The sequence below is a fragment of the Agelaius phoeniceus genome, chromosome 20, assembly GCF_051311805.1.
Source record: "Agelaius phoeniceus isolate bAgePho1 chromosome 20, bAgePho1.hap1, whole genome shotgun sequence".
Classification (NCBI taxonomy): Eukaryota; Metazoa; Chordata; class Aves; order Passeriformes; family Icteridae; genus Agelaius; species Agelaius phoeniceus.
Window position 1 is genome coordinate 8,394,331 of NC_135284.1, and position 21,331 is coordinate 8,415,661.

Sequence of the window (21,331 nt, forward strand, 5' to 3'; positions counted from 1 at the left end):
ATTATACTTCAAAAGGTTATTATTGCAAAACTCTTTAAGGCTTAACTACAAGCAAAGAGCAACATCCTTAACGCTTTAATTCAAATGCTCCTAAATCAACAAAAGATAGGTTCAAAGGCCTTCTTCCATGCTTTACTTTCCTCAGTTATTATTAGAATTCATCTTTCTAACTGTCCCATGGTCGGTCTCCACACATATGGCAATCACAAATACACACATTGCCTGTATGTACCTGCCACGAAACACAGCTTTGTATTTCACAGTCCAGGTGGAGATTGGGCAAGACACTCTTGCATGAGATGAGGGCAGTGAGGGAATTTAGTTGGGGGGATGAAAGGACAGCAGCTTCCTCCTGGAAGGCGGCTGCTTGGCTCCCTCAAGAGGACAGTGAGGGCTCAGTGCTGAGACAGGGCTGCCTCACACACGGAATTTCGTTTTGCATTTGGCCACCGGCCCAGCCAGCCCCGCCATTGCTGTGCCAGACGGGGCTGCCTTCGGGTTTGGGATGGCGCTGGGTCGACCTGTAGGTTTGTGCTGGGTGTTTTAGTTTTGATTGCCTGGCGCTGGGTCTAAGCCCACACTGGGCTCTGGGGGTGTGTTTAGATTTAGCCCTAGGTCGGGGTGTCGGTTTAGGCGTGGCTTTGGGCCGGGCTGTAGGCTCAGGCCTGGCTCTAAGTTCAGACGTAGGCCAGGGTCTGAGCAGGTGCACACGCTCCGCTCAGAAGGCGGTGTGGCCCCTTTAAGAGACGCGCGCCGTGGCCGCGCGCATGCGCGCAGGGAGCTGACGCCGCGCGCGCCCGCGTGTGAGGGCGGCCAAGATGGCGGCGGCCTGAGGGCAGCGATGGCGGGGCTGGCGCGGCGCCTGCTCTGCAGGGGCTTCTCCGTGTCGGCGGGGCCACCGAGCACCCGCCAGCTGCGGGAGGCCGAGGAGGCTGCCCCGGTGTTCCAGTACGCGGGGAAGGCGGCCAGGCGCAAGGACCGCGTGTTCGTGTGGGGCTTCAGCTACTCGGGCGCCCTGGGCATCCCCAGCTTCGTGAAGCCGGACGCGGGCTGGAAGAAGCCGCGGCGCATCCAGCCCACGCCGTACCGCCTGGAGACCGAGGACAAGGTGGGCCCGGCCCGGTTCGCTGGGGCCAGCGTGTCTGCCCCGGCCTCCGGAGCTTGCTCAGGGCTTAGCACAGCCGAGAAACTGGATCGGGTTTAAAGGCTTTGCCGTGATTCAGTGTTTTTTATCGATATAGTGGTATCGCTTGGGATGATGACTGTTTCAACTGCAGCAGCATATAGTTTAGAAAATGCGTATTTGTAATTTTGTCAGAGGCGTTAGAGAGCCAGGATGTGAAGAGCATTTGCCACATAAAATGGGCCTCTTCATTGGCTGTTCCCACCTGACAAACGGGAAGCTTGTGTTAAAAATCATGTTATTCTTTTGCCTACGTGTTTGACTCGTGCTCTGCTTTCGAGTGCAGAGGAAGTCAGGGCATTCATAGAATATCTTGAGTTGGAGGGGACCCAGAAGGATGAGGGAGTCCCACACCTGGTCCTGCGCAGGACAGCCCAACAATCCCACCCTGCACTTGAGAGTTGTCCGAGCCCTACTGGGGCCATTCCCTGGGGAGCCTGTTCACCACCCTCTGGGGGTAGAACCTTTTCCTGAAATCCGATCTGAACCTCCCCTGGCACAGCTGCCCTCGGGTCCTGTCCCTGGTCCCAGAGCAGAGGTCGGGGCTGCCTCTCTGCAGCCCCCTTGAGATCTGACCTCAGGCTCAATTTCTCTAGACTGAGCACCAAGTGACCGCAGTGCTCCTCATGTGCCTCTTATGCTGGGCTTTTTTTGTCAAAAGGAGCAAAATGTTATTCTCTTAACATCTCTGTATCTTGCTTTTTTTAAATTTAAATATTTTTTTAATCTGCTGATGCAGGTCAGCAAACAGGTCTTTCTGTGGTGTTGAATGGGACCAAGATAATGCAGAAATAAAGATGTATGCACACAAAACCAAAACTTTGAAGGCAGAATGGTTGGACCCGAGTTTTCACCATTGTGCTTATCACAGAAGACTGATAATTTTTGGAAGACCATACATGCCATGAATTTGGGCTGCATGTGAATGTAGCTTAATGAAGAATGAATGCTGATGAACAAGTGACATGGAGTGAAATTTCCTTTTCTAAGCCACAGTTTCTAACTGGATGATGTGGGTTTTGTCTGTCTTCAAAGATATCTTCTGCTGCCTGTGGTTATGGATTCACACTGCTGGCTTCCAATACCAGAGACATCACCAAAGTGTGGGGCATGGGGCTCAACAAGGATTCCCAGCTTGGATTCCAGAGGAGCAGAAGAGATCAAAGTGAGGATTTAAATGTTTTAAAAACTTACAAGGTGACACTGCAGTCTCCCTGTGGTACAGGAATCTCTGTGTGTTTGGAGCTGTGAGAAACATCAGGAGGCTTTGATGCAGTCACAGGCTGTGCTTTATTTTTTTAAATAGATCTTTTTCTAAAATCCATATGTGTTTTTGTGTGCTTTGTAATTGGTCAGCCTGTGCCTCTGTTCTGCACACTGCACTTAATTAGTTTCACCTGGATAGGAATGTAGCTGTTCATCCTGCACAGTGTGATGTTGGTTAATTTGTGGCTTTGAATCTATAGTTTGGTAGTAGGCACAGTAATTAATAAAATCATTTTGGCAGGATGGATTGCATTTATAAACTAAAGGCCTTTAGTCCTCCTTCCCTCCCTAGTTAGTTTTTTTATACAGTCTGTGGGGTTTTTGTGAATCTGTAGGGTTTGTTTTAAAATTATTTTAATAGTAGGTTGCATTTTGAAGGAAAAACTTGTTTTTCAGTAATTTTGTCTTACACCAGGCTCTCAAACTCATATAGGAAAGCAATTTTTGTGCAGAACATTGCCACCTACCACTGAAGACAGGAAAAACCCAAACTTTCCTCATAGAAGGACTGACTGCATAGACATTCCTCCATAAACAGTTGAGGAAAATCACAATAAAAGCATTTTTTATCATCATGATATAAAAGAGTGTAATCCATCAAGGTCAGGTGTGTCTGATATGGCAGAAGATTAAACTTGGTGGAGAAGCAAAAGAAGATTGCAGCATGTTGGGGTTTGCAGTGGTGCTGCTTTGTGGTGCACACTGGGTAGTGCTGTGAGAGTGTGAACACACAGCAAGTGTGTGCTCAAACAGCAGCTGCAGAATGCTGGGGCTGCAGCAGCTTTGCTCACTTCTGCCTTTAAAGCTTTCAGCTCTTGCTGGGTCTCATGTATGTGCTGATATCTTAGGAGTGTCTTGCAATTACCTTGGTTTTCATCTGACCTGGAAATTGTTTTTGTCAGAGAATCTAGAAGTAGGTTAAATAGTTTTGCAGCTCAAGCCTTGCTAAGTAAGAGAATGTGTTTGGCAAGATCAGTTGAAAATGTGGTGAAGATCAGTGGGATTGCTCATCTTCATGTTTAATGTCCCACCAGGCAAGCTTTCCTTTGGGATGTGCTGCCCATTGCTGTTTTCCAGACTGACTTTGGTGCCTGCTGCTTCCAGCACTGTGTTGCTGTAGGTGCTACATTTCCAAGGGAGTTTGCAGCCTTCTGACTTTTAGATGGTTGCATCTAAACTCCTCATATTTCACACTCACCCCCTGTTCCTTACCCACCTCATTGTCTCTTTTCTCCCAATCCCCCCAGCTCTCAGTGCTGGTTACTACAGATCCCAGTAGCATGTGTCTTTCTGCTGGAGGGAGCAGACAGAGGAAAAGGTTATTTTGCTTTGTGGCTTCCAGGTGTTTGTAGGCAGGTAGAGTTGGTTGTCTTTAAGTTCCTGCTCTATTGCATGGCAGATGCCCACCATTGGCAAGCTGCCTGTCCTCACATCCAGTAGTGTCTTACTGCAAAAAACCTTGTGTAGATTTTTTAATTTTAATTTTTTTTCATCTTAGGTGGGTTTTCTGTTGTTGTTTGTTTAGTTGGTTTTGTTGTTGTTGTTGTGGTGTTTTTTTTTTAGTTTTTATTTTTATTGAGAACCAGTAAAGCACTGCTGCCTGTGTGCAATATTGCTTTGGGTCCTCCAGGATTTGATTTCACTTATTACAGTAACTTTGATATCCAGGCTTTTTATCTCCTCCTAACTTTTTCCCTACTATTGATTTATGGTTTGCTGTTCTTTCCCCCCATCCCCAGTTGACTGTAACTGATTCCATCCCTGTTCTTCAAGTTGCTAAATCTTTTTAAAGTACAGCATGTCATTTTTCATAAACGTTGGATGTCTTATTCCCTATGGACTTAGCCTAGCTAGTCTTACTTGCATTCCTTATTTGTGAAAGTGCCTGTAATCTACTTTTCTTCAAGATTTTTTTGTTCACCTTTTCTGATACATTTTTGTGATTGTTGCTCTTGTACCTTGCTTGCAATATCCCCAGTTGCACAGAATGTTTGTGCATGGTATTAAGCTCAACTGAAGTGGTTGAACATGTGGGTGAATGCCTCAGTTTCACAATTCTGCCACCTGAAGCCTTAATAACATTCACTCTGGAGTTATGGGGGAGTTTTGTTTAGGCAGTGATTGGCTTCAGCTGTCTCCATAGCTTTTACCTTCTTCCCTCTGTGCTAAATCCCTGCCAGCCTCTTTGGTTAGTGTCTTGGCTTTCTAAAATGTATCTGCTTTTATAACAAAGCAAGAATGAGTGTGTGAATGTACAACAGGATCAGCAGATGGATGTTGAATTTACTTTGTGGAATCTACTGACTTAAAATTGTTCTCTTTTCCTTAAGCTAAGGGCTATGAATATGTCTTGGAACCATCTCCAATTCCATTACCACTGGAGAAACCCCAGCAAACTCGAGTCTTGCAGGTGTCCTGTGGGAGAGCCCATTCCCTGGTCCTGACAGATAGTGAAGGAGGTACAGTGTTGCTTGTGCTGCTGATGTCTGTGGGTGCCTGGCTATGCTTTTACTAAAAGCTTGAAAACAATTGTCTTCTGTCCTTTAGAACTATATCCCAGGTGGGCTCTTTGCACTGCAAGTGGGATGCAGGCAGCTGCTGGCCTTTGTGGGATTGCTTCTGCAAGGGAAAGCTGTGAGCTTCTCTTGGCTCAAGCTGTAAATGTGTTGGGAGCTTTTTACTCCAAGGTTTGTTTCTCTAGCCCCAGGCCTGGCTGAGTGCAGTCTGTGTGTCCTCTTCACTCTGATGTGTTTTTGAATGCAGACTTGAGTGACTACGCCAGTGCTCCTGTGTTACTTCTCCTTTAAGTCCCAGAGTGCAATGTTTATAAAAGCAATTAATTAATTAATAGTCCTTTATAGAGAAGATCTCTGGGAACTCTGGTGCAGTGGCTTCAGTGCTGCACCAAGTGATCCAGTGCAGCTTCTTAGTGGGTGAGCTGGTTGGTTCATTGATTCCCACTCCTGTGGGAGTGCTGATCTGTTTCTGAGTGTGTTTGACAGTGGCAGGATGAACTGGGAATTCCCCCTGAGACAGACAGCAGGCTCCAGGTACTGCTCTGTGCCTGCAGCAATACTGCTGGGTGCTGCTGGTGAAAATTGATTCAGTCACTTTATTCAAATGGGTTGGAAAAAAGCTTATGGCAATATTTACATTGCTGTGCTCCACCTTTCAGACTTAGAACTGCCTGAAAATATTTTGAGGACCTGAAGAGAGGCAGTAATAAAGCTCTAGTGTGTTTTATAATTGTTTTTCAGTTTTCACAATGGGAAACAATTCTTATGGACAGTGTGGCCGGAAGGTTGTTGAAGATGAAATTTACAGGTGAGAAATCAAAGATCCTGAACTTTCTTATTGTTGGAAACATATTGCATGAGAACAACCCTGCAGAAAGGCCTGAAGGGGGAAAAGGTCTGGTAGTATAAGCATGCCAGTTATGATAAAGGAGTCTGAGAACAACAGGCTTTTGTCCTGCAGGCAGCATACAAACAGCCTGACTTGGAATCCATGCTGGGCACTCTACTGACAGCAGTCACAAGAGACAAAAGAGTGTCAGCATGGGACAGTTCTTGCAGGGCATAGTGGGAGAACCCAGCCTTCATAAATTGCTTGAGGTAGTTGGTGTTAGTAGTTGGGCTCTCTCCCTTTAGCTGCTCAGAGTACATGTGCTGTTCTGGAGGATGTTGGAAGTGCAATTTAATTATGAAAGAGGCATCCTCTTGTTAAGTGTCTGCTGTAACTGCCTCTGAGTCTGTAGTGCAAATTTTCCTTCATTGAGTTTTTTGTGGGTCTCACCAAAGCATAGGCTCAAAATGCTCTGTATGATAGAGTAAGTGAATAGTGGGAATATGTTGAGTTTCTGATTCCTTAGTAGGACCAAAAATTGCTCTATGATCCACAACACTTGGTCTGTGAAGTTTGAGAAAATAGCTGTAATTAGGTAGCTTTTGTTAGTCTTGGTACTGGAAGTCAGTCATTGAATTGTTCATAATTCCTGGTATTGTGAAAAAAGGACAGGGATGTTAGCACTGCACTGTTCTCTGGGATATCTGGATTATCCCTAGCTAGGTGGAGTGTTTGTTTGGGTACTGCAGTATTATGTGGTGTCTCTGCTCATTCTAGACTAGGGACTGCCTTTGAGGGTTGCCCCTACCCCCAGTCACAAGAGCTTATATTTAAAAAATGACAGTTCTTAACTTCTTAAATAAGAGAATACAGAATTATGTTCCTTCTTCGTGCAGATATTTTGCAATGAAACTACATGCAAACAAATTTCTCTACTTGTGGTAATAAAATGGCTTTCAGTAGAGGCAGGTTTCCCTTTGTGTTTTTTTTTGCAGTCTTCTGAAATCCTCTGTGTTGCCTTTTCTCTTCTTGGTGATTGTTTGGTATCCAGTGGAAGCCATCTCATTCATCAGCTGAAGGAATTTGACAGCAAAGTTGTTCAGGTGAGAGGAGCTCAGTCCTGAAAATGGATTGGGAGCAGCTGAACCAGCTCAGAGGGTGGCAGCCACTGGCTTGAAGCCCAGTTGGAACCAGTATCAAGTGGGGTTCCCCAGGGATCTGATGTCCAATCCTGTTTATGGTTTCACTAATGAGGTGGATCACAGAGGGTTCCCCAGCAGATAGCAGATGACAAAACTCTGAGGAGTGACTGATAAACCAGAGGCTGGAGAAATAGGCCTACATGAACCTCATCAGGTTCAGCAGTGGAAATGGCCAAGTCCTGTTGCTGCTGAAGAGCAATTTCAGACACCACCCTGGGCTAGGGGTGACTGTCTGGGAGGCAGCTGTGTGGGAAAGGGCCCAGGATACACCAGGCTGACCATGACCCAGCAATGTGCTTTGCTGTAGAGAAGGCTGCTGATACCCTGGGCTGCATTGGGAGTGTTACCTGCAGGTCAAGATAATTCTTCTTTTCTACTCAGCCACACTCAGAGTACTGTGTCTGCTTCTGGGCTCTCCACTACTCTCTTCTGTCGTGATTTCTTGTTCCCTTTTGTCACTTTTATATTGCTTAGGAGTTTAAATTTTGTCTTTGCCTTTTCAGAAATGAGCTGTGAAACCATCCACTTAGATCAGCCATCACTTAGCTCGGGTTCCTAGGAGAGCAAGGGACTGCAGGCAGCAGAAACACCTGCCATGGCTGCAGTATTCCCATGCACAGGAGCAATTTATTGGTGTGTCTGTGCCCCTGTAGCCATACAGGGACAGATATTGCTCCTGTTCCAAGGAAGGGTCATTCATTTACACCTACCTGATGAGACTGTGCTGTGTTCATCCTAAAACTGTTTTGATTTAGGCTTGTAAAACTTCTCTTTGGACTTTGCATGATTTTCTTTTTTTGGGGGGTTGGATACTTGGTACCTCTTTGTACTTTGATAACTGCAGTTATGTGGTTAGTATTGGTAGTCACTCTCTTAACTTGTTGATTAAATCCCTTTAATCTTTGTTTAATTTTTAATGTCTGCTTTTGAATGGCTTTTTCCTTGGCTTTAATTCATGCCAGGCCTGTGGCAGACATGATGGCTAGTTCAGCATAAATACAGATTTGAGAACAGCTGTGTGCCTTGAGCACTTACATGGCAAAGAATCCACAGCAGTTTGTAGCTGGCATCAAGAATGATGTGGTTAGAATCCTGTGAAGGGAGAGCTCTCATTTACTCTTTGCTGCTTTTGTTGTGCTGTACTGCTGAATCAAGCTTTCTTTCCTTGTTTTAGATCTTAAAACAAATCAACTGCAGCATCACTTTCCATAAAAAAAATTCTGCTGTTTTCTGTGTTGTATCTTGTGGTTCTTGGTCTTCCCTTTCTTGAGAGCCATGTGATCAGGAGGAAAAGGTCAAAATCTGAGCTGATGGACATCACAGAGGTTCATTGCTCAATTTGTCTGTCAGTAATGCTTCACTAAATCAAGTCTGGGCATGGAACCTTTCCTGACTGAGTTCTTGTTTGTGTGCAGGTTGTGTGTGGGCAGGACCACAGTCTGTTTAGAACCAAGAAAGGTTCAGTCTATGCTTGTGGATGGGGAGCTGATGGACAAACAGGTAGGAACTCAGCTGGGCTTGCTTTTCAGGGAATTAATGCATCTAGCAAGCTGTCCTGATGGAGAAGTTACCATGTGTATTTGCCATGTGTGTGGACAGAAAGGGGCTGCTCATGTTTCCAGTTGTGTGTAGATGTTTTCAGTATTCTTGTGTAACCAAACTGAGACAATCCAGTTCAGTTTTTGAGGAGCTTTAGGATGCTGCCCTGGCAATCCCAGCATGCAGTGAGAGGAGAGTGTATCAGCTGTGTAAAGCTTCTGAGGGGATGTGGAAGTGACATGGGCAGCTTTGCTCTTCAGTTTGATGGCAGCTTTGCCTTCCTGATTCTTTGGGTCTGTTCTGCTCTTTTGAACTGACAAACACCTTGGTAGCTGTTGCATGTTTTAGCATCAGATCCTTGGGCAGGCCCTTTTTGTGGTGGCTTTTGCTGCAGAGCACTTCCTCCTCACAGTCATTGCTACTGTTAGTTTTGCTGCTCCCAAAGCTGAGTTCTTCCCATGATTCTGTTGTGCCAATATAGCATAACTCAGCTGTCATCTACATTCTGGTCTCTTTTCCAGACAGCATTTTGTCCTGTAAAGTATTTGCTTCCCAACCTCTTTTGCCATTTTCCCTGCTGTTATCTAACTGATGGCAGTGTGCTAGCACTCATGGCTCTCCTTTTGGAAGACAGGAAGCAGCCAGTTGGTGAAATTTCATCCCTTTGGGATACCTGCCTTGCATGGTTACTGTTCTTCAAACACTTTGGTCCATGCAGACAAGAGATAGGAGACTCTTTTGGGTGTGATTGGATGAAGCTGTTGTGTACTCCAGAGAGGTGGCTTTGCCTAGGGCAAGTGTGTTTGTGGCTGCTTGTCTGTGGCAGCTGCTGGACAGTAAGCAGTATGGACAGATTTATTTCAGAGGAAGGGTGGTTTTGTTATAGCATGACAAAAATGGTCCTATGCAGGCATTAAAAGTGTGTCTGGAAAAAAAAATTCTTCATAATCTTCATAATCATAATTATTTTTTCCTTTCAGGTCTTGGACACTATAACATCACCAGTGTTCCTACTAAGCTGCATGGTGACATTGCTGGAGTGAACATTATCCAGGTCTCTTCCTATGGGGACTGCTGTCTGGCTGTTTCAGAGGAAGGAGATGTCTTTGGCTGGGGAAATTCAGAATACTTGCAGCTGGCCTCTGTCACAGAAACCACACAGGTCAGTTGACCTGAGGGTGTGTTTTTATGTGTTCAGTTGAGCAGCTGGGCACAGAGTTAAAAATTACATGTTTCTCCCTGTTCTGGATTCTTTTGACAGCAGATCCAAACACCACTAGCAGGCTGGTTTTACATAAGCTCACAAAACCAACCTGTGTGACATGTTTGTGGAGCTTTAGGGGGCAGAGTATTTCCCTGCTTTGATAGGCAAAGGTTTGTGTCACCTCAGCCCAGTTTGCTAGCCTAAGAACTCCATGTTCTTTCTCCATCCCATGGACTTTGCACCAAATTGAGACCCAGCTCAAGTGCTTTTGCTAATTTCAGGACAGGAATGAGTTTTTTGGCTGGCTAATCTAGGATTTCAAGTGATGCTACTTTGAGCTTAGTGCTGATCCAGATGGCCCTTGGAAGTCCCTTCCAGTCAACCTTGAATGCTGGAGAATTTTTCATGGACATCCTTAGTGGGTTTATAAACTGAGTCCTAAGCAAATTCCAGTGTCTCACAGATAAAAGGGGTTTTTTTTTTAGCAAACTTACATGGGGCATTGGTAGAGTGCTGTCTTCACACTGGGGTAATTAGGCTGTTGGTCTCATGTTACAGCTACTTTAGGAAATGGAGTCAAGAAATTAATACTTAAGTTACTCTTGGTGGGAGGCTAAGAGCAGACAATTGTATTAGAATAGCTTTGGTAAAATTTTAGAAAGCTTTGTTTCCTGTGCTTCTCCTGGTGTAACCTTAGTGTAGGGCTGAATGCTGGGACCCATAATGCCTGAGGACATCAATCAGACTGTGCAGTGTAGCAGTTTTCCTGGCTGGGTGTGTAGTGGAGGGCTGTGGCATCTGAAATGGATGAATGGCATGTTTGCCAAAAATGAGTCTGAGCTAAAATATAGATGCAGTCCAGAGTGTAGAATGGCAGAGCCACGAAATCAAAGATTGCTCTTTACATATGTCAAGCTGTGTACATATGTTGTGTTGGACTGTACCAAATAATGTGATTTTCTTGAAATAATTTTTCCATTTTGAAGTATGTTCAAAAATGCCACTGCAGATTGAATTTTAGTGATCTCATCCAGTGTGAAGCCTTGAAGACATGCTCACCTATTGACCTTCTCACTGTGTCTGACTTTAAAAGGCAGAGATAAGCAGCAGTTATTAGTCATTGTCAGCCTTGTTGCCATGCATGTAAGCTTTCCAGTAGGCAACTTTTTCCACCTTGTCCTCATCTTAGTGAATTTCATGTAGGTTTTTTTTTTTTTTTTTTTTTAGTTTTGGGACTTGCACTCATTTTATAATTCAGGCAATAAAGGTTGTATCAGGATCCAATGTATGTAAGCTCTAACCAGAACTAGAGAACAAGTTAAAATGTATGTCTGGTTTGTAGTTTACCTTGTCTCTAACAACTCCTCTGCAATCTCGTGCAGGTGAATGTTCCCAGGCATTTGCCATTCAAGATTGGGAAGGTGAAGGAGGCTGCCTGTGGAGGGACTGGCAACATTGTGCTAACAGGTGAGTTCATTTCTAGAATCATTCACTAGTGCAAGGCTGCACGGTGGGTGGGTTGTAACATTATGAAACAAGTATCTTGTTTTCTGGAAACAGGGAGATACTGTATGTTGTGGGGAGAGCTGGGAGACTGAAAAACATGATTTGAGAATGTGTAGAGGAGTTGTTTTCATTAGTGCAGAGCAGTGCTCCAGGGTGGGCTGCTATGAGTGCTCTGCAGCAGGAACATGGGGCTGTGTGCCCTTCTGGTCTCCTTTGCTGGTCATACTGAGTGGGGCCTATGATGAGTGTGGGTATGGGGAGGAAGTAAGGCAGTACTTGAGAGAAAGTAGAGCCCTTCAGACTCCATGTGAATCTGACCTGTTTATAAATAATGAACTGGGATGGAAAGAAGAGAGCTCTGAGAGCAGTGAGACTGTGCAGCAGGTCCTTGGTGACTGTTCTTCGGACTGTCAGGGTCTGGGGAGCACAGCTGGGGGTTGCTGCATGAAGGGGTGAGGGAGGGGATTGTGTTACTTTCTTGAAAGATTATCTCCATGAGGATGTTGATATTTATAATGGGAGTACTGTGCTGACCAGAGCTTCTAATCTGAAGGGGCCAGAGCTAGCTGACATAGACCCTTACTCTTTGTGACACTAATGTGCAACTGTTGCCTTTCCCAGGCACCCAGCTAAGGCAGAATGCCAGGCAGAGTGACATCCACTTGCTGCTTTGGGCATGTCTGACAGTGCCCACAGCTTCACTGCCACTTGAAAAATCATCAAAGAAGAAAGCCATGATAGTAAACTTGCAACCTTTGTCAGTCAGTAGTATTTTATCCAGCTCACTCTTGTGTTGGCATTATTTCCCCATGAAAGTTCTGCCTGGGGGGCTTGATTTGCTTGCATAGCTTAGGAAAAGATTGAGGCATTTGGATGGGAAATCTGATTATTTAAAATCTGCATTATTTGCAGATTTTAAATAATCAAAAAGTGTTAGACTGAGTTGGAAGAAAGGAAAATATCCCTTTGGTTCTGATTAACTTTTGGCTGTGGCATGAATTTCACAAGCACAGGCTTTCTTACAGAATTTGTTCTTATTGTAATGCAGAAGAAGGAAATGTTTTTGTCTGGGGATATGGAATTCTTGGGAAAGGACCAAACCTAACAGAGACAGCAGAGCCAGAGATGATCCCACCCAGCCTTTTTGGCTGGTCAGACTTCAGTCCAGACAGTCGTGTTGCTCGTGTTCGCTGTGGGCTCAGCCAGTTTGCAGCCCTTACAAGTAAGTTTCTCATCCTGCTGTCATGGAGAGGTCATGTTGCTGTGCTGTTGGCAGAAGAGAAAAAAAGCAAAAAAAACCAAAAACCAAAACCAAAAAAACCCCAAAAAACCAAAAAAACCAACCAACCAAAAAAAAAAACCAACAAACCAAAAACCAAAACCAGAACAACTCCAAAACAAACAAAAAAAGAAAATCTCACACCCAAAAAATGCACCCATCTTTCTTGAAACTGAAGGCACACTGGAATGCAACAGCAGGGAGCCAGACAGGTGTCAACACGGTTCCTGGCATATGTTTTGTGTTAACTTATGCTTTAATTGAGAAAAGTTTTTTGTGTTAAGACAAATAACACTTTCTCATACACAAAATCCAGCAGATTTTTTTCATTTTCCTGTATAGAATGAATCAGTCTGCTGCACTTTAGCAGTTTAGAAAATTTATGTGGTAAATGAACAAACTAAAACTGTGTCTAAATGAAGCTAAATATCAGAGTTTCTTGGCATTTCTGGCCAACTGAATTAGCACCCTGAGGTGGGCAGACCCAAGCATTTCATATGCTGTGCTTTGTGCACCCTGTGTGGGTTCCCAGCCTCTGAAATTTGAAAGGCATTTAACATCAAGCAGCAGTTTCAGAGATCCAGAGCTGGCAGCAGGAGAAAAGGCCAGGGCTGAGTCCTTTGGGACAAGCAGTGTGTGTGACACTGGCATTTTGGTTGCAAGGTGCTTGTAAGTGGGCTCCCCTTGGTATTCAGGAAGAGTTAGATTAAATGGCAGTGTTCTGATTAAATTGTTAATCATACATAAAAATTATGTTCTAGATTGTGTTTTGGTTGTTGCTGCTGTGGAGCTGATCCAAACACTTCTGAGATCTCTGTGTTTTCCTGAGGAGCTCAAGACTCTTCAGCTGTGTTGAACACCAATTTTTGCCTTTCCCTGGCTGTCATTAGAAGGTCACAGCTTTAGACAGTCAAGGAAGCAGTCTCCAGGTGTTGGCCTGGGACAGATCTCACTGCCTTGCTCACTGGATTTGCTCTGGTGATAGCTGATACAGATCAACTGCAGTTGTTTAACTTTCAGCACTAATTATTCACTTCACAAAAGATTCCCTGGAATTTCTGCTGCTGCACTTTTCCTTGAAATAAAATTCCAAAGCAGCTGGTGTAAGAGGGGGAAACAAAGACTTGTGCACAAGTAAAAGAACTTGTTTCTTTTGCTGCTCATTAGGCACCATTTTCTCCAAACACAAGTACATTTATTGTACATGAAGTAAATCTGGTAGCTGTCATACTGCCTGTATAACCCTGCATACTCCCAGAAACACTGTAGCCACATTTGTCAGCATCACAAATAGAATTCTTCCTTTTTAATGACTCTGTTCTTTTCTCTTTTTTTCTCCTGTGTAGACAGAGGAGAACTGTTTGTGTGGGGGAAGAATCTAAGAGGGTGCCTGGGAACTGGAAGAATGGAAGACCAGTATTTCCCATGGAGGGTAAGGATGGTGGTATTAAGGCCAAGAGTGTATTCTTTGGCTAGTTTTTGTTATCCAGAGGGCATGGACCATCATTTGCTGTGTGGTTTTGTTGAGTAATTCTCAAAGGAGTGGAAGGCTATGACTGTAGAAGTGCTTTGTTTTCCAGAGGTCCTTGTGGAGCCTGGGAATGGAGGTATTCAGTAAATGTTTTAATCTGCTATGCCAGCAATGATTTTGAATCCTAAAACAGCATCTGGTGCTGTGCCACCACATCTGAACAGTTTTTATCTCCTTGCTGTCCACCATCTTGCTACCTTTACTGTCTCTTCCTTCCCCTTCTAACCTGCTCTTCTGTTTGTATGTGCTGCAAAGAAACCCATCAGTGTTGGTCATCTGTCCAAATCATTACTCACCTAAATTAGGTGAACATTTTGGTCAGTAGTGGCTTCAGGCCCACAGAGTGGTGGGTCACTGGACTGTCAGGTTATCCAGGAGATCCTTACTCAGCTGTGTTCACAGCTGTCTCACAGTGCTTCCAGTTCCACTGCTTCCTCCCACATGGCTCTGAGAGCCAAACTCAGTGGATGTAGAAGAGTCTTTGGTTCTGGAGTTCAGCCTAGCAGATGCTCCTGGTCTCCATGAAGGCCACGTAGGGGCTGAGGGAGGCAATCAGTGGGACCACCCTGGAGTCCCTGGCTGTGTCTGAACCTGCAGTAAATGTGTTTCTGTAGTATGTTCTCTTCTTTGTTTAAAAATGAACAAAGCCAGACCAGCTCTGGAACATTTGCCTAGAATCACACTGCTGTGGCTGGGTGGAATTTCTGAATTCATCTCCCCAGATGTGGACATTGGGGGTTATGCCCTTTCAGACAGCCAGCTCCTGTCTGACAGTGCTGTGGCACTGGATCCCTGTCTGTCACCTCCTGCCCTAGAACCAGCTGCTGTCCTGTCTCTTGCCTCTGAGGAAAAACTTGCTTTTTTAGACTCTGCTTTCCTCAAGTTTGAAGTCAGTTTTAAGTGAATAAACTTCAGGAGTGAGGAGCTGGTCTCAGCATCAAAGCACAAACTGCCTTAGGCTGAGTTGAGCCTTTGCCTTGTTCCACTTCTTGCTGATGAAAGCAGAGGCAAATCCCTGTGGTGCTGGGGCAGATCCTCTTGCTCATGTCTAGATTATGCTCTGTTCAGTCCTGCTGCTTCTGCTGCTGAGCAGATGGGCTGAGGCTCCAATCTCCTCTCTCTCTGCTAGTGAGCCTGCTCTTCTTTCTCCTTCCAAAGCTTTGTGTGCTTCTGTGAAGGACAAAGAGGAGTCATTTCACAGCTCAGTGCACAAGGTTGCCTGGTGCTGAATCTTGCTCTTTCTGTGTTTTCTGCTTGGCTCTTGCATTGTACAAATGCCAGTGAAACTAGCTGGCATGTTGAGTGGAAGGAGGATGGGAAATGGGAAATGCCAGGTGTGATAAATAACCCAGTGTGCTGTGTTTCACCCAGGTGACTGTGCCCGGTGAGGTGGTGGATGTGGCCTGTGGAGTTGATCATATGGTGAGCATGGTCAGGTCTTTCACCTAGGGCTGCTGCTGGCTCTCAGCACTGCACCAGGGCCATGCAGGGACTTGGTGACAAGCTTCTTGGAAAGGAAAACTCATTTTGTGAAACCAAGTGACTGTGAGCAAAGACAGCCATAGCAGTGTCTGGGTGTGTTATCATCCCTGCATCTCTGGAATGCTCTGGCCTGGCTGCAGGAAGGAAGCACATTCCCTGAGGAGTGTGGGATGCAAGGAGTGCTTGGCTCCTTCCTGATGAACTCCCAGAGGATCTGAGGCCCAGCCCCAAGCTGGTGAGCCCCTCTGTGCCTGAAGATGAGGAGTATCTCCCTTAAGGAAGACTGGCATGGGATGAAATCTACAGCACAGGACATTGATATATGGACATTTCCTGTCACCAGCTCTGGAGTGTCAGCATTGGGCAGAGCCAAACTATTTCTCAAGGGAAAAGTTGTGTGGTTTTTAATTACTGTTATGTGGAAGAGTGGTCATGCTAGGTCTTGAAGCTGTCCTGGGTGGCCACCCTGAGCTGCAGTGTGCCCAGGCTGTTGTGCTGTGCAGAATGGGATGCACAGCCCCTGCCTGCAGGCAGTGATGTGTCTCTGGGCTGTTGGAGGCTCTCTGTGGTAGTGCTAAAGACTGAACACCAAAGGAACAGCAAGAGTGAGAACCTGTTTGCAGGGGTAAGTACTATCCAAGAAGACAGCAGGCTCTCTGTGCTGCAGGAGGACAGATGGATGGGGACAGCAGCCAAACCAGCTTAGTGAGGGAGGCTGGAAACAAAGCCCTGCAGAGTCAGTGCTCAGGCATGGATGTGAGCAGTGCTCACTGCCCCTCAGGTACCTTTTTCTCCTTTTGCTGATCACACATCACTGCCTTTGATTTTGTTTGGATTCCCTGCACCCTTTCTGTTTTCAGAGCTATGGCTCTCAGTTGCAATTAGCAGGGGATTCCAGGATGGCCTAGCAGGGGAAGGAGTCTTCATGGGTAAGAAGCAGAGCTTCATTCCTTGGTGTCTTCGTGGCAGCAAGCTGACAGAGATGGGTGCAACAGCTGTGTGTTACTGTGACAGGCACTTTCCCAATCTCACACCCAGCTGTGGGACACTCCTGTGCAGCACTCCAAACATCAGGCAGGCAGAGCTGTGTCTTTTCTCTCTGTGTGGGATACTTCCAGTGTGCAAACTATTTTGGTGGAATCCAAGCTGGTAGGTTCTCAATAAAGTGATTATAAAATCATTATCAGTAGTAATAGGAATGTTCTTGAGCATGATCTGCTCATGCATTGATGGGATCTACATTTGAACTGCAGCATTTTGGTTGACAGTTGTGTGAGAGGAAACCACTTCTGCCAGCTGAGCCAGCTCCATACCTGCAGGATTTACAGTGCTGTAGTCAGGCATTGCACCCATGGCCTGTGGGACACCACATATATTGGCTTCATTAGATGAAATTCTGTACCAAAACTTGCTCTGTAAACTTTACCTTGATTAAATAAGTTTTAAAGGGTTTGCATAAATTATAGGAAAGGTGAACCAAAGTACATGGAAATAGAGACACATCTCTTGAGTTGTTGATGTTCCTGTGTGACAGGTGTTGCTGGGTGGGTGAGGCAGAACAGAAAGCTGCTATGAAAGTGGCAGACCTTCACTATGAACTCCCATTTGGTTGGCTTTAATTTACATTTACCTGATTCTGCATGCAACTTGGGCAACTTGCAGTGCTCAGGCATGTCTTGTTGGCCTTACAGGAGTAGGTTTGCCCTGTCAGCTTGAGGAGGCTCATTAAAACATGGAAATCATGGACAAAAACTGGTGAGAAAGGTGTAACAAACAATTCCCTTCATGGATGTTGCTGTTGGGTGGGCTGGTTGGTGCTGGGCTCTCAGCTGCTCTCACTCCCAGCTGTTTCCCAATGCACCTTGGGGCTGGGCCTTCTGAAGAGCTGGTTTCAGTCCTGGTGTTGCATTCTTGCTGTGCAATAAATTGCAAATTCTTTGTGTTGATGAGATGCCAGTGAGGTCTTCAGCCCTGAATAGGAGTGTTGTATGGCTTAGTGCAGTGGGGGTGTTTGTGTAGTGGCTGTGGGCATTCTCCCCTTTGCTTGGTGGGAGCAAGGTTGGTGGCACTGAGGGCAGTCTGGCAAGCACCAGCACTCACCCATGTTTGGTTACAGTGTGGGGGGAGCATTTTGACCTCAGCCAGGTGCCCCCCAACCTGCTCTGTCATCCCTCCCCCATCAGCAGGACAGGGAGAGAGAATCTGAAGGAAAACGTGGCTTGGAGCAGGTCCCCTGTTACCATCGTGGGCACAGCAGACTCATGTTGGGGAAATAATTTTATTGCCAATGAAGTAGAGCAGGGTAATGAGGAATTAGTATGTCTGAATAAAAGTGTAACAGTGCCTTTCCCACACATCTCCCTTCTTCCCAGGCTCAGCCCTGCTCCTGACTTTTCTTCTTCCTTCATCTCCTCTGCTGCCCTTTGTATCTACATGGTTGGCTGTCACAGATTCTTACTCCTTTCTTTTGGCTGCTGCTGTGCAGCAGTTTTTCCCCTTTGTAAAATACAATTCTTTGAGAGCTGCTGTTGCTGATGGCTCAGTGTTAGCTCAGAAAATGAAAACACTCTTTCCCTGCCACACCCCCTTGTTATTGAAGGCAGATCCAACCTCTGTGGCTTTTGCTCTTCCTGCAGGATCAGGCCCACACAGGAGCCCAGCTGTGCTGGGGTAGCTTCAGGTCACTACCACTGGGAACTGCAAAGCAACTTTGCATCATTTTGTCCTTCAAAGTATAGCAAAGTAGACATCCCAAAATATACCAGTATCCCTAAATATACCTGCAGTGAGAGAGTGTCTGGGCCAAGGATGCACACGGGGAGCAGCTCAAATTAGAACTAGAATAACCTACTTGATTTGGCATTGATTGCACAAGTGATTCACCTCAGAGCAGCACTGTGCTGGTGTGTTGGGCTTAAAATAGCCCAGAAGGGCCTCAGGATGGTCCCCTGGTGCAGAGCCCTGTGCAGGAGCAGCTCCAAGCACTGCAGTGGCCCAGCTGGGTTGCCACAGTGGCTGAGGACTGCAGGAGCTGCAGGAAGGGTGGGGGAGAGGTTCACCCCAAGTGCACCTGTGCAAGCTCAGCCTCAACACCCACCACCCCAAAGGGTCCTGGCAGGTCCTGCTGGAGAGCTGAGCCCAGCATGGGCTGCCCTGCAGCCCCACACAGCAGGGCTGGTGTCAGCTGTCAGCACACTGACTGCCCCTCTGGGCATAAAACACATGAACACCTGTAAGACAAAGATTATCTTTGGCACTTGCTGTGTTACAACAGGCTTTTCTCTACAGGATCCTTCAAAAACAGATGAGTCAGAGAACTAGTAATTAGCCTTTGGCATTCAAAATACTCCTGGAACAATATTACTTCACTGTGCTTCATCATAACTCATAAAAATCTATTTTTGTAGTGTTTTTTTGCAAGGGGCTGGAATCTCCCCCCATCTCCCTCTAGTACCCCAGCACCTCCTGCTCTAAGGGGTGAGCCTGGGCAGGTGAGGCAAGAAAAACACTGATGGGAGAAGGGATCAGTGTCTTTGGGCTCTGGACACCAGTCCTCAGTCCTCCTGTTCCCCTTAAGATGCCATTTGCTTTTGGGGGGAGTTGCAGGCAGTGTTGAGATTGTGTGGCAGTGTGTCTGTGTTGATTTATTTGGGGTTTTGTTTTACTGGATTAAACCCTTGAGGCAGTGCTCTGCATTGAGGCTGCATTCCATATGAACAATCCCTCAGTTAATTTCTTACATGGATGTTTTAACACTTGATCACCACAGTAAACAATGGATTACACTACACTAAAAAGGAGATGCTTTTCTTGACTACAGTTGATGTAGATGAGCTGTTCCCCTTTAAACATCCACTATAAGTGGTTAAAACTGTCATAGGGTGATGAGATGTCTGATTTCACTGTTTGTCTTGCACACTTCACACAGGTTGTTCAGCTTTTTTTGCAGACCATGTGGCAGTGGTGCTGTGCAGCCACGCTGCTGACTGAGATTCAGGGCCTCCAGTGGCTGCCCTGAAATAGTCCCTGGGGGCTGCCCAGACTCCTGGGCTCCTGCACTCTGCAGTGAGCAGGTGAAACTTCATCTGGCAAATGCACCAGCAGCATCCCACTGACCTCTTATTTTAAAGGAAGAGCATAGGGCAGGTTGGGTGGTTTCCAGAAAGCAGCTGGAGGATGGAGATGGTGGTGGTTCCATCTGTAGGGGTTCAGTGCACCCAGAGACAGGACCTGGACACCAGAGAGCCTCAGGGAGGTCTGCTGGCCTTCAGAAATGGGAAGGCTGTAGGTGAAAGAAATGAGAGTACATCTCACAGACAATGCCAAGCTCTGCTTTATTTTCATCAGTTTGATCAGTACAAAAGCAGACAGCATAAGTTTCACTTTTTATTCTTTTTCGATTTAATTACTTTACAAAGTACAAAATATACTGTCATTTATTTTGGAACATTAGGATTTTTTCTTTGTTTTGTTTTTTTCTTCATACAGTACATAAATCTCAGCTTTTCAGCATAAGACCAGCAAAGAAAAGCAGCATGTGCACTTGCTGGGAAAGCAAAGCAGCCACTTCTCAGCTCCACACAATGTCCAGTGCATGATCCCAAGCTGCTGCCACCAGTCCCTGTGCCTGCTGGCAGAACATCCCCCCTTGTGCAGAGGGCATGAAGGCAACTGATGCATTCAGGCTCCCCTGTTACCCCTTGTTACCCCAGGCTAGCAGGAACTGCCACCCACTGAGGCCATGGCAGGTGCAAGCAGCCTTTCCATGGCTGCAGCCCAGAGCAGGAGCTGTACCAAAGGCTCCTGCATGGGCAGGATTCCCCCACCCTGTCTGTTTACATCAGGTCTAGTAATTAAAGGGAAATAAATAGACTTTTTTCCTATCCTCCCCAGTGAAATGCTGCGTGGGGTTTCTGAGAGGGAGGAGAGGCTGCAAGAGTTTGGGGTTCCCAGCCCCACTTCAGCCTGTCTGGTGTGTGTCTGAGGCCAAAAGTGCTATTTCACTTAGAGAGCAAAAGATACATAAATAACTTACTAAATAAAAAAGTCCTAAAGATTTGTGGCTCCTCCCTAGGCTGCCCAGCACAGCTGTTCTAAGTGGTCAGGGATGAGAGACAAACCCTGATCCAAGTTGGGCAGCTTCTGCACCAGGAGCGTCTCTGCTCTCTTGGCAGTTCTAGAAATTGGGGTTAGTGTTGTGTAGGTGTCTGGAGGGAATCTGGGCTCCTCTGGAGTCCATACAAAGGGGAGAAGGAGATAAATGCTCTTAGGCACTAATACAGTGGTGCTGTGCCAGCCCCTGGTAAGCAGCCCTGAACTGGAGCAGTGCAGAGGGGCTGTGACCCTTCCCTGTGTGCCCCTGCAGTGTTGGTGGCTTGCTGAAGCTTAGCCCAGAGGAACCAAACTAAAAATCTGCCCTAAGCACCAAGGAGGAAAATGAGGCTCCTCCTCCCTGTGTGCAGCTCTCCCTCAGAACTCAGGAGCCAACCTGGCAGTGCCAGGCTGTGCAAGGGGGGCTGCAGGTGCTCCCTGGGCACTGGGGCACCAAGACCCAGATCCCAGCAGCAGCAGGAGCTGCTGGGAGCAGGTGCACATGTCAAGCAAATTGAGGTGATCACCCAGCCTCTAATTCTGATGGAAACAAGGGGGGAATGGGTTATGTAAGGAGTTGACAGTAGGGGAATGAGACAGGCTCTGCCAAAGGCTGGACCAGAGCTTCTGAAGCTACTGTGAGTTACTGCCTGGCAGCCTCTTCTGTCTGTCCAAGAGCCATGGTTGTCCTGGTGCTTGGGTC

At 46.2% G+C, this 21,331-nt stretch overlaps 1 protein-coding gene across 2 annotated transcripts; it reads left to right on the forward strand.

The window, feature by feature from the left end:
• Positions 1 to 776: 776 nt before the first annotated feature.
• Positions 777 to 17,481, forward strand: RCC1L (RCC1 like). 2 transcript variants are annotated; one of them, XM_054647256.2, is made up of 11 exons: positions 778 to 1,108; positions 2,219 to 2,348; positions 4,780 to 4,908; positions 5,707 to 5,773; positions 6,846 to 6,897; positions 8,412 to 8,496; positions 9,516 to 9,697; positions 11,122 to 11,206; positions 12,294 to 12,467; positions 13,871 to 13,956; positions 15,427 to 17,481. In XM_054647256.2, the coding sequence occupies exons 1-11, from the start codon at positions 842 to 844 to the stop codon at positions 15,502 to 15,504; spliced, it is 1,335 nt and encodes a 444-aa protein (XP_054503231.2). In that variant the 5' UTR covers positions 778 to 841; the 3' UTR covers positions 15,505 to 17,481. The 2 variants fall into 2 exon arrangements, with proteins under 2 accessions (XP_077044907.1, XP_054503231.2); XM_077188792.1 differs by lacking the exon at positions 15,427 to 17,481 and having other exon boundaries at positions 777 to 1,108; positions 13,871 to 15,057.
• The last annotated feature ends 3,850 nt before the right edge of the window (positions 17,482 to 21,331 follow it).

Coding starts and splice junctions, on each gene's coding strand:
- RCC1L (XM_077188792.1), top strand. CDS start 842: ATGGCGGGGCTGGCGCGGCGCCTGCTCTGCAGGGGCTTCTCCGTGTCG. Junction 4,909..5,706: donor CCTGACAGATAGTGAAGGAG/GTACAGTGTTGC, acceptor ATTGTTTTTCAG/TTTTCACAATGGGAAACAAT. Junction 9,698..11,121: donor CTGTCACAGAAACCACACAG/GTCAGTTGACCT, acceptor AATCTCGTGCAG/GTGAATGTTCCCAGGCATTT.